Source organism: Ambystoma mexicanum, chromosome 6q, assembly GCF_040938575.1.
Source record: "Ambystoma mexicanum isolate Mex_15411 chromosome 6q, UKY_AmexF1_1, whole genome shotgun sequence".
Lineage (NCBI taxonomy): Eukaryota > Metazoa > Chordata > Amphibia > Caudata > Ambystomatidae > Ambystoma > Ambystoma mexicanum.
In genome coordinates, this window is record NC_090937.1 from 1,186,419,696 (window position 1) to 1,186,432,402 (window position 12,707).

At 44.8% G+C, this 12,707-nt stretch overlaps 1 protein-coding gene across 1 annotated transcript in view; it reads right to left on the bottom strand.

Moving 5' to 3' along the window:
- Nucleotides 1–12,707, bottom strand: part of PGM2 (phosphoglucomutase 2) — a 936,504-nt gene that overhangs the window by 802,171 nt on the left and 121,626 nt on the right. Inside the window, exon 4 of the mRNA XM_069631820.1 lies at nt 393–477. Coding sequence (XP_069487921.1) covers nt 393–477 — 85 coding nt within the window. The remainder of the gene's footprint in view (nt 1–392; nt 478–12,707) is intronic.

Consider the following 12,707-nt stretch of genomic DNA (forward strand, 5'->3'; position numbering starts at 1 on the left):
TGCTTGAAAGTGGATTTAAGGCCTAATAATTAGAGTACTCAAATAAATAAAATAAGGCAGTCTTTGTGCCTTATTTGACCACTACACAAGCCCCATATCCCCCAATCTGTAGGCCTTACAGCTCCGCTACTCTACCTTGATTGAGTTTAGATAGAACTAAGTGTTAATAGCGCGGTTCACTGACACAGGTGTCCACGCAGGCACCTCCTCATAGCTGGTTCAGGAAATCAATCTTAACAAATGACACAGAACCATATACTCTTAATTGTGTCAACAAGGGTTGCAGAGTCTGGGGGACTTCAGCAGAAGTCCTTCTGACCAACCAATAGGGTCAGCTAAGCCAAAAAATTAATTCACAGAAACATACATGAATGGGAATAATTAACACTTACGACAAAGGGAGTTGGTGTTATACTGGAGAATAGATGAACAGGAACTCCCTGGCTGATGAAAGCTGTTGCTGCAAGTCTTGCAAACCTTAAAAATAAAATCAGTAGTAATATGAAATATGTTCACCTGTGGTTTGTGCTGGCAAACAAAAAAGCGTAAACCTAAATTATGTAAATCGGGTACATGTTTATTTATTTTCGTATACCGGATCTACCACAGGATACCAAAGAATGCATTAATATCAACATATATATCCAATCAAGAATGGCCCTCACTCGATCTATGGGCTTCAATTGAGGGAGGGTTATAAAAAAAAATAAGGAAATGGGAAATAAGGTCAAACCTCTTGGCACAGGGATAACCAGTGCCATCACAACAGCCCACCCCTTCCAAGTGAACGACTGCTGTGAAAGAGCTTCAGCTGAATAATTGTAGAGGTAGAAAGAGCTGCATTCTAAGCAACAGGATTGGTTTTTCACACCATCAACTTTTCAATGAATGTGCAACTACAATTTAATTTTACCTCCTGTTCATGGCAGTGCAAATCTTTCCGTCTTGTTAAATCATGTGGCTTCACTGCATGCAATGTTCTTTGAGATAAATGTATGGGAGACGGGATACACATTTGCACATGCTCCAACTGTCAAACAGTCACCTAACATTACATTATTCCAGAAGAAGCAAAGAAGATACTGCTGGAAGATGAAGCCCTTTTCAGCATGTGTGCATAGAGGACCCATGATGTTGTAGGAGACAATTAGGAACACACTGTGCAAAACATATGCACAATACATGAAAGGCGTAATGAAATCCTGTTCACACCTCTAGTTTAAGTAGTACATTCCAGTAACCCACATTCAAAATCCACAACAAGCAATATAATCTTTGTGAAGCATTCAATACATGGGACCAGAAGAGGACTGTAGAGATTTGGGAAGGGCATGGGGATTTTACATGAATTAATAAGTGTCAAGATATTTCTACCAAATGTCATCATAGGAAGCGTCTTTCCCCCTGCAAGATAGGTCACTCAAGTCGCTAGACAGAACATTCCTTTGATCCAGCCTTCCGCCTTCAGTTTCCAGTTCCTCAGTATGTTATTTTTGGCTACCACTAGGGCCTGAGAGGGGTCAAACATGGGAGTTGGCGTCAACCGGGTTGAGATTTTGGTCCTCTCAAACACTTAATCTCACTCTTCAGTCACCATTCTGCAATCCAAAAATGTGCTGATAAGAGCCCGGAGGCACTCCAGCATTCGAGGGAGTTTAGTAGGTTAAGCCTGTGCATCCTTACAGAAGACCAACCCTGCCTGAAGTAGATCTTTTACTTCATAAGTTTGTGATTCAGGTTCAGATTTATCTTTGAAATGGAAGTTACGGCAGAGGTATTTGTTATGGGCGTATTATCCCAGATTGTCAACCAATTCAAGCCTATATTTGTCAAAGACTGATATCTGTGGTACATAAGCCAGATTATAGAATGGGGACGGTGAATTGCCTTTCAGATTAGACATGAGTGACCAAGTTGCATCCGAGGTCAGCGGGTGAGTCTGGCAGTCTGAGCTAAACCAGACAGGATATTCCAAGACTTCACCCCCATTCAGGCCAAGCTTTGCCCTCAGGGTATTGAACAGTTTCGGGGCATCCCCTAGCATTTGGTGGAAAAGGAAAGGAGGCCCTGGTTTATTTAAAACTCCTAGAGGAAGGGATTCCCCCACCATTAGTAAGCAATGATTGTTCCAGAAGTCAGAATGCCCAAATAAAAATGATGCATTGGCGTATTGTGTAGCACAAGATAGTACAGTTTATGTCTTTTTACTTGCCAATTTGCTCTCCAAGGTTTTGTGCTCTGCAGAGCCAAGCACCACCTCTAATGTACATACTGTTGCTGCCATTTCAACGTGAGTCAGACATCAATGGTTGCAATAAGTGGCTTACCTGTATATCAGTTCAACCACTACACCATCTAGATAGAGCCATCCCAACCGAGTGCCAAGTGCAACCCGATCTTAGTAAGCCAAATAATATCATTGAAAAAATGGGGAGAACACTTCCCATTCCATACTGTTACTAACAACTATTAATTCTTCAAGAACTAAAATTTTCTCCATTGAGAAATGTTCACCTAACTAAAGGACTACTGCTATGCAGGAGTACAGGGATGATTATTGACTATGGGCAACATCAGGAGTCTGGCAGTATCCCTGCGGTAATACCGGCGGGGTGCCGCCAGTGCAAATAGCGTTACCACTACTCGGCCTTGGTGCTATGAGCGCCGGATCATGAGTAGCAGTTGGCCGGTTACTGCCCCTTCCCCATTGGGTCCATAGGGGCCTAAGGGGTTTGGGGATGTTATTACCGCCGGCGGTAATTGCGCCAGTGGTAATGGTGCCGAAAACAGGTGTTAAGTGGACATTTTTACCTTCAGCTTTTTGCTGGGGTTAAAACTCCAACTTACTGCCCAACTGAAGACTGGGCCAACCCTTAAATGCAGAGGTAATAGCATTACCGCTGCATTTAAGGGCTGAGGACCAACTCGTGATCAGGCTCTAAACCCCCTACTCAGCCCACCAACTATTACAAAACACAAGTTAAAACAGGCACAGTCAAGAGGTAAACCTCCTTCACCATTTGTGTTAACGTGGGCCAAAGGCAGGCTATACTCTTAAGAGGGATGTGAATGTGATAACTGTATCAACCCAAACAGCAATAGTACAACACTCCAAAATAAAGAAATGTCCCGTAATAGTTGTATAAAATATGTATGGTTTAATTAAACAAATCAATATGCAAAATACTGACTGGTAAAACTCACCCCGCTGGAAAGAACACAAGCGGCAGAAATTTAGATGCAGGCACTCTGAGTACTGTAGCAGGGGTAAAGAGTGCTAAGATGGATTTCTAGAATCTGGCCTGGTGGACAGACTTTAGGAGGTCACCATACTTATAATGAACAGGAAACTCGGAGGTTTGCTGAAATCCAATCAAGTTATGTGGATGAGCAATCGAGGCTTATTCTCAGGAGAGTGTTAGTGGTGTCAAGGGCCTTCAAGGAGTCCACACAGTATGGCACACAAAGATTCAGTTTACGCAGTCATGTACGACAAATAGTTAATTATTATAGACCTTCTGAACACAAATGAAAATGAAACTAACAGGTAGTAATATCGCACAATACTAGGATACAAATATGTACAGTCACCATAGGTTCAAATATACATCAAATAACTTGGTTAGCAAAAGCAGGCATGTATTTTAGATGCAGTCAGAGATGGAACCAGATCACAAGACTATAACCTATCATAAGAAGATCAAACCCTACGATGAATGGAGCATTATGCCAAAAAGGTCACAGGAGTCACAATGTTTATTACCAAAATGGAGTCTCTGTAGGTAAGTTCAGTAAACTTCTGTTAATGATTGGTAAAATTGTTGTAGAACTTGTCAAGTGAGGCAAGTATGCGTTTTCCTTTCTTTCAGAGACAAGGCCAACTCAGGGGCAGGATACTCGACCAAGGTTCAACAAGCAAAAGGTGAGTGGAATGTAATAAGGAGACACTTTGTTAGTGTAGATTTCTTTCTAGTGTGAAATCTCCACTCTCTGCGAGTCCCCCATCCCTGGAAGAGCTGCCACCTAATGGCCTGCAATTAACAAATACCCTAGGAACAGTAGGGCATCACTGTGCATCATCTGCTATTTGTGTTCTAAGGGGAAATTCAACTGCCCTGGGACATTGGTCCTTGGGGACAATCATTCAGGGGGTAATCCTGAGCTTGTGATGTCAACCGTTGTTACTGACCTGCAACTGTAGGGGATCCGACTATTGTTGACACTGTACTTTGCTTCTCCCGCCTTTTCTGCCTAACCCCCTGGTCACTGGTAGCGCAGTGATCCCTCTAAACATTGAGAGACTTATCCCAGATGGGGTTGGACTCATAAGGCAGGGTGGATACAACCTTATTCAAAGTGTGATGAATGCCTGGATGTCGTCACTTCTCCCCTACGAGGAGCCTCTTCCCATGAGGCCAGGTCGTTACCGATATTCCCCCTGGGGGTGGTACTCAGCTGGTGGATCTCATGGGGATGGAAACCCCCTATGGGATTAGTGACAGCCTGGTGTGAACATGGTATCCCCAGAGTCCACCTAACACACCATCCTATCTGCCCCCTACCTGTAACACCTTCCCTAAGGTACCCACATACCACCTTTGCCATATCAGTACTGTAGAAATTACTGGGATGAGGAAGAGTGTAGACTCCAAAAATGACTTGTATCCCATATGTACTGAGACGAGGGAGAGACCAACTGACCCACTGGGAGTTCACAAGATCGGTACTGGGACAAAGAAGAAGTGTGGAAGAATGAAGATCACCTTCAGAACCCATTGTGAGTGGTCTAGTCTACACAGGCTTTCTATTGGTCAGAATATACCTAAAATAGTAGAGGGAAATCCAAACCGAGAGAGAACTTCCCTTGAGGAACCTGAAGCTACGTGTAGCCGTTGGAGGGACTGGGATACAACAAACTGGTCGCTAACCAGCCGGCAGAGGCATCCGTTACAGATCTACCTCACTAGAGTAGAAGCAAGGCAGAGCTCAGGCAATCAGATGGACAAAAGAGTTGGAGTGTGCCATCCACGTGGAGCACGCCACCTGATAGCAGGAAGCTGCTGTGGAAACGCAGCAGAGCCGAGGGACGGAAGGAGGTGCCGAAGCGGGGTGCAAGAGACCCAGAAGCAGCGAACAAAGACTGGTGAGCAGCTAGAGAAGGATTGGGAAACCAGGAGGCTTGTTGGGAGCCCCAAGGTACCTTAAAAACTGAGACACAGGTCTGGGACCCGCACCCATTAAGACGCGACATCCATAGGCATCTTCTTTTTGGCAGTCACTGGCAGCCTTGGAAACCAGGGCTACCGATGCAACAGGATAAATAAGGAAGTACATGCATAGCGGTCTGGGACCCAAGAGAAAGTAATCCATACAAAAGGGGTCTGAGACCCAACCGGGAGAGGCAGTCTCTGGCAGATTTCCGAAACCAGAGCTACCTGGACTACAAGAGAAAAAAGAGAAACAGCAAGAGAGTTCAAGAACCAACAACGGGAATAACTAGCAGGAAAGTGAACTGGGTATATATCATTTTTTTCTATAACGAAAACTATTAACCATTTTTTCACTAATACATTTAATTTAACATCCAAACACAAGTGACATCATTTTCCCTTCCTTGCAAGCATATGCATAACACTTTTCTCCTAATTCTTGTAAAAAAGAAAAAAAGCCAACAAATGACTATCCTAAAACTCATTCAGTGAACGTCGACAAATTTCACTTGATTTATCTAGATGCAAGTCTCTAGAAACATTATTGTTGGCCCATATAGTAGCCCTCATCCCCATTAGATATTATGTAGCCATAAACTACTGTAATATTCAAAGCCTACAGCACTCCAAAAATGATGATACAAGAGTCGTACTTCTGTCAAATCATAAAGGATGAGAAGTAGTGGTGCAGGAAGTTCAACAAGCAAACAGCTTTGCCTTTAAGCAGAGAAGACTACTTTTGTTGTGTAATTGTGCACTGGTAGATCTTACATATATTAACTATGCCAGCTATAAAATGGCATTACTGGTTAAATGGTGATGGCCAAAAACTATTGAACTATTGGCTTCAACAATGCTCATGTTTCCTGTCTCTTGCTGTACTTGCCAAGGTCTGCTTTTATTCTTCCCATCTCTTGCTGTCCTCACCCGTCCCTGGAGTGTCTCCAGCTGTCTTGCTTTGCTCTAGCATCTCCTTTGTGGTTCTTGTCTGTCCCTAGAGTGCCTCCAGTTGGCTTGCCTTGCATCCCTTGCTGGCTCTAGACTTGAGGTAAGTGCTTTTTTGCTCCTGTGATCCCCCCCATCCTCCCACTGGACTTTATTTAATAATATTGTTGTTTGTGCTAATTCAGGGCTCCCTTACCCTTCCTGCTTCCTGGTCTGCCTTGCCGCCTCCTCCTCCCTTCCCGGCCACCGCCCTCAAATTGGTCTGAGAGGCACTTTTAAGACACCACTCTGGGCATCCTATGCCCAGGCAACACTCTGCTAAGGGCCACAAGGCATAGGGCAGCTGCCAAAGAAGAAGCTCTAGTCCGTGTTTGCCTGTGAAGCCTGCCGCAGTCAACCAGCAGCGACTGATAAGTTAAGTGTGGTCTGGGCGGGGAGTGCAGCCATACCTGCACTTCAGTAAAACACCACTCTTATCTTATACCTACTTGCACTTAGTCTACTTATTACAATGAGCCTAATCTTGCCTGTAATCCCACTATGCAAATTACCTATATATGCACTTAATACATTTGCCTAGATTAACCATGTTCTGCATCTGGTCTAACTGAATGGGCTAGCCTTATACTCCCTGCTGTGCAATGAGATGGGCATGGTGTACCACCTGTGTGAGGTACTGCCACCCACCCCCTCAAGATGGATTCTTGGTGGTAGGAAATGTATTGCTACTAACTAACCACAATAAAAACTCACCATTCTGCATACTCACCCTCTGAACTAAACACAACCATACCTCTACTGCACCACAAAACGCACCCGCTGCACAACACCAAACATGAAATTAAACCACACACAATCTCACCCAAACTTTACATGGCGGATACCGACCGAAAACTCAACAACACTCAATGACCGGTTTCTTTGAACTCAAGCTGCCAAAATCACATGAAAACCCTCTTGCTCTTTTCCCAATCAATCCGACTAACGGACACCACCACCCCCTTTCAATTGCAGATCTGTCACAGCACCAAGAGATCATGCGGGTGACAGAGCACGGTATAGGAACCTTTAACATAACATAAGTTCTAAGAAACAAAAATAGCCAAGAAGGGTATGGGACCAACACATAATAATGAACTGCCTCAGCGATCATCCCTCCAGTCACTTTGACTGGCAGGATAGTGAACCAGGTGGGCTGTGAGCTTGTGGTACACTGTGGAGAGAGGTTGAGGTAGACCAGGGGAAGAGAGAAATACCCTCTGGTGTTGTTGAACACTGTACAAAGAGCTGAGAGAAGGGAGTCACTCTCTTGGCTCTGTGAAAAGCTGCAAAGAACCAGGGGGTGGGGGATATACCCTCTGGTGTTGCTGAACAGTGTACAAAGTGCCAAGAGAATGGGGTCATTCTCTTGGCACAGTGAACATTGGCAATCAGGCCAGGGGAAGAAAGGCACTTATGGCATTGAGAAAACATTAGAAAGGCAAAAGTGGGAGGCAGCCATCCCTCTAACACTGTGGAGAAACAAGTCTTTTTGTTTAGAGTGCCTTGCTGGAAAACACAAACCAAGGAATCCTTTTTGAAACTTGATCTGCAATTTCTGAGAACATTTAGTTTCTGCATCCTCTGGAATTGAACTTTGGCTATCGTCCAGATGAAGGGAGCCATTCTTCAAGATCAAGAAGACCATCTCCTTTTCTTAGTTGATTTCCTAGTGTAGGGGTCTAGTGGACACAGGATGGTGAACTCTTTTACTTAGACTGTTAGGGACAATTGTCATTTCTGTGCTATTTCCCTTCAACCTAAAGAGCCCCACATATTTTTCTGGACTTAGAACCTTTTAATTTACACTCTGGAGTGAGTGAGAGCTTTTTGTCACTTCCTCTTGTGTTTTACCCGATTTAGATTTTTGTGTTTTCACTGTTTTTGGAGTCTGACAAACTCCATAGACATCTTTTTGTATGGCGACACACAGCATCTTCAGTGCAGTGTTACAGAGAAATCCTTTAGATTTCTCATAAGGTTCAACTACCTTTTCTTGTGTCAACTACAGTTCCCAAAAATAGTAAAGTGAAATTAACTTTACTTACCTTTTCTCTTAGTAGGTCCAGCACACACCATCTTTTGTGGGGTGCTGGGGTCTTACCTAGTAGCCCCTTATCCTACTATCTCATGTAACATTTTTATGTTACCATAACTACTTTAAATGGCTGGTGGCAGTGGTTTACTTTTTCCTAACATTGTGCTTTTCTACCGCAGGCTGAACCCTCAGCTGCAGTACAGCGTCCATGGGTGACCATTTTGCCAAAATGGCACCCTGACGCCATTTTCTGTTTGTGAGGTCTTTCTTGGGTTTTACTCTGTGCGTCGAGACAGATTTGAACTCTGTTTGTAGTGCCTTTGGCGGGATACATCCCGCCTTTGGCTCCAGTGTGTCTGGGAGGACAGGATGTGAGGGAGGGTCCTGAAACTCCCCTGTCATTTATCTCTAGGAATGCCTGAATACAACTAGTCCCGATTGGCTGTCTGGTTGTCCTTGCAGGACAGCCACGCTTCTGTGTGATTGACAGCCTAGGCTGTGCATGAATGGGAGAAATCTGCTTAAAAAGGTGAGGGTTTTGGGACTACAGGCAGAGTCGACCACTGGGAGAAACACCCGACGAAGAAACCATGAACAAAGCTCGCTGCAACCTCCTGGATCTTTGAATTGCCCAGTGAAGCCCTGCTGCTGTGCTCAACTCCTTCTTCCTTCTTCACATCAGAGAAGCTCTGAAAGGGACGACTTCTCCCCTTGGTTTTTGTGGAACCAACTAACCCAGAGACGAACTCTACTGGACCACCATCCCGACTTGCTTTGCCTCTCCATTGCTTCGTAAGTCCAATGCCAGGTGTTGAGTGTCCGGAGTCGAGTGCAACGTATGCCGTGGAACGAATCCGACCTGAAGCTCTAGGAGACTCCCAAGGACAATCCCAAAGCAGGAACTCCAGATCCAGAGTCCCCTTACCAGAGTGCTGGACCAAGAGAGCAAAGAGAGTCCAATCGGTGTCCGAGATATGCCTATGCTATTTGCTAAGCGCTGAAACCGCAAAGTGCTGCTGAACCGAAAGGAGCCCATAGCTGCTGACGACCTCCCAAGTACCGCCGCAGGAGCTCTCCAGACGTCCGCCCTCTTGTCCCCACGGCTGAGGCTCAGGAACAAGGGTCTGCACCGCTGTAGCAAGACACAATCCAGTTGGACCACTCTTCTTGCTGGTACAGTTTAGTCTTGGGGTACTTACCTTATTGCCATTAGCCAAGCTCTCCTCACTTGGGAATTGCATTGGCTTACCTTTTACGAGTTGATTTCGACTCTCTTCTCACAGTCTTAACAGCTTGTGGCCCTAAACGTGATTTTTCTGAGCCTTTCTAACTTTGTGCAAGACTTTGATCCAAGAAGTGCATCAGATCCATATACTGTTTCCAAAATGACTTTGGTTGTCCTGGCTCCCTGAAGGCACTCCTCTAGTCCATTGACTTTGATACTGTTAGTCCCTCATAGGTGGTAGCTTGTTGTATACTGTTGCTGCTGGAAAGGCTAATCTAGACTTAATTGGAGGATCTAGCTGTCCTCACATGTACTGAGAAACTGTTTAACCTTTTTCCTTCCCTAACCTTTCCTTTCTACAACCTCAGAATCTACAAAGTATACTAGTGTGATATATAAATGCCATTACAGTCCTTGTGATTGAGGTCACCTCAGGGTGTAGGAATTGGGTACGAATCATATCCAAAGATTATCCACCAACTTGTTTTTATTTTAAAAAGAACATTTTAAAGTATATTTACATTGTTACAACGAATTGCCTTTTTAAAGAAAGCTTATTTAAAAATTAATGTTAAATAACTATTTATAACTGAAACCTTGAGTGTAAGTGTTACTTGGCTACTTGTATTTACAGATTTCATTTGTACAGCTCTACAGCTCACATTTACCCCTCTAGAGATAGGCCTGGCTGCTCAGTCACACTACCAAGTTGTGTAGTACAGACCTATACCAACAGGTGGGTTACCAAATACCAAGCAGATAAGTGCTGTGTAGTCTCACATAGTGACTGCGCCAATTCCTACCCAACACAGCCATCCAGACAGATTCCTTAGTATTGGTTGAGGCAGAGAAACCTATCTTAGAACTAGGGTCAGACATGGTTTTCTCTTTTATTTCCTCATTAATAAAAGTCCAATGTCAAACGCATTCCACCTGTGTGTCAGTCTCCTACTTCTACACCCATACAAAAGTTACGGTTTTATTATGTGATTTGTCACTCTAAAATCTATTCTGAACATACTTACCTATGAATGCCTACGGTTTACCTGTGCTAAGAATATTGCAAGTGCTCTTACTGTGAATATATGTTCTTCTACTTACCTGAACGTAGAAGTATAATGGTGTGCCTTAGTGTATATGACATGCATTAATTACTTACCGTAATAGCATTTCTGATGATTTTATCTGCTTAGATTTGAATGCTGTTTATATAGTCTGACATCTAGTGGTAACCGCAGAGTATTGCATCTCATCTTTCGAGGATCGAAAGGAGAAGTCGACATGGGCATGCCTGTAACACTATCCCTAACATGACATGTAGTGTTCTCAAAATCCCTCATGCGTCGAGGTCCCTCCGATTGTATTTTTTCTGCCATGAGGCAGCTTTAGGACTATCGTGAGTGAGTACAGAAAGAGAGAAGAAGTAGTAAGATGTCTATGTTCCTTCCACCTGAGCGGGGAGGAAGGGTGGGCGCATGTGAATCTAAGCATTTACAATCATCAGAAATGCTATTACGGTAAGTAATGCTTATGTCTTCTGATGTTTGCGAATATGCTAAGAATCACATGCTGTGCATAGACTAGCGAGCAGTACCCGGAGTTGGTGGTGGGATGTGAGAAGGAACAGTAGTGAAAAGATGTCTTAATCCTGCTTGTCCCACCTGAGAATCAGACCGAGTGAGTGTCTAGGCAATAGTGTTTTGTAAAGGTGTTTTGTAAAGGTGTGCACAGAACACAAGGTTTCCGCTTTGCAAATGGACTCAAGAGGAACATTAAGATGGCTGATTTAGAGACAGGGTCCCCTTCTCTACCAGCCGCCACTGAAACTAAAAACGGGTTTGTTTTCCTTAGCATGTTAGTTCTTTCCCGATAGTACATGACTGCCCTGCGCACATCCAGTGTGTGTAGGCCTCTTTCCGCCACGTTAGTGGGGTTCTGGAAGAATGCAGGTAGTTCTATTGACTGGTTCACATGGAACTTAGAAATAAATGTGGGCGCAACCCGTGGGTGAGTGCGCAGAAACACCTTCTCTCTGAATTGTGAAAAAAGGTTCTAGAATTGAAAGGGCCTATAGTTCACCGACTCTCCTTATGGAAGTGACTGCCACTATGAAGGCGGTCTTGTAAGTATATCCATGCATTTCTGAGGAAGTTGGAGATGCCCAAACTCTATGTCCTCAGAAGCCAGGCCGCTAGGTTGAGAGTCTGCGGGCATGGATGAAGCGTTTCCCCCCTTGTCCTCAAATAGAATGGTATATGGGCAAGGGAATTTCATCGGAGGAGAGAGTGACAACTCCATCAGATTGGAGAACAAGGGTTGGCGGGCCCACATCGGGGCCACCAATATCATGGCGACTGCTTTCTGGTGCATCTTGTGCACAATCTTGTTGAGTAGGGAAGTCAGGGGGGAAAAAACGTAAACAAATTTCCTCTACCATGTTATCCAGAGACCGTTCCCCCTTGGATCGGTTCTGAGAGTACCTGGAGGCGTAATCTGGGCATTATGATTTCTCCACAGTTGCAAACAAGTCAATCTCTGGGAAGCGCCATTCTGCGAAAATGGAGGAGACGTTGTCTTTGTGTAGTCGCCATTAGTACTCTAAGGGCAGAGTGAAGTCTCTGCTGAACGCGTCTGCCAGAAGATTGAGTTCCCCTGGAACGTGTTGAGACAGTAGAAACATCTTGTGTTTGAGAGCCCATTTCCAAATGTTCTGGGACAGTTTGGATAGCCCTGGAGAGTGAGTGCCCCCTTGCTTATCCAGGTAGTACATGGCCGTGGTGCTGTCCGTGAGGACCAGTACTGCCGTTCCCTGTAACTGTCTGAAAAGCCTTTGGAGCGTTGAACACTGCTAACAGCTCCAACAGGTTTATGTGGTTGGATCCTACTGTTGGGGACCAAACGCTGTGCGCCGTCTGCTGAATGAGGTGAGCGCCCCCACCCTGTGAGAGATGCGTCCGTCGTGAGAGAGGTTTTTACTGCGGGGCTGGTGAAGGATTTCGCCTTCAAGAGGTTCTCCCTCGACCACTACTGCAGAGAGAGAACGAGGGCTGCTGAGACAACCACTAGATCGTCCCATTGCCCGCTGGCCTGACACCATTGGCTTTTGAGCATGGGGCGCATGCGCAAACGTGTGTGAGGAACCAAGTTAACGCATGGCGGCATAATCCTAACAGTCGCATGGCCTTGCGTACTGTCACCTCTCGAATGGCTACATACTGAGGGTTCTGAAACAGCATGTTTTGAACCCTCT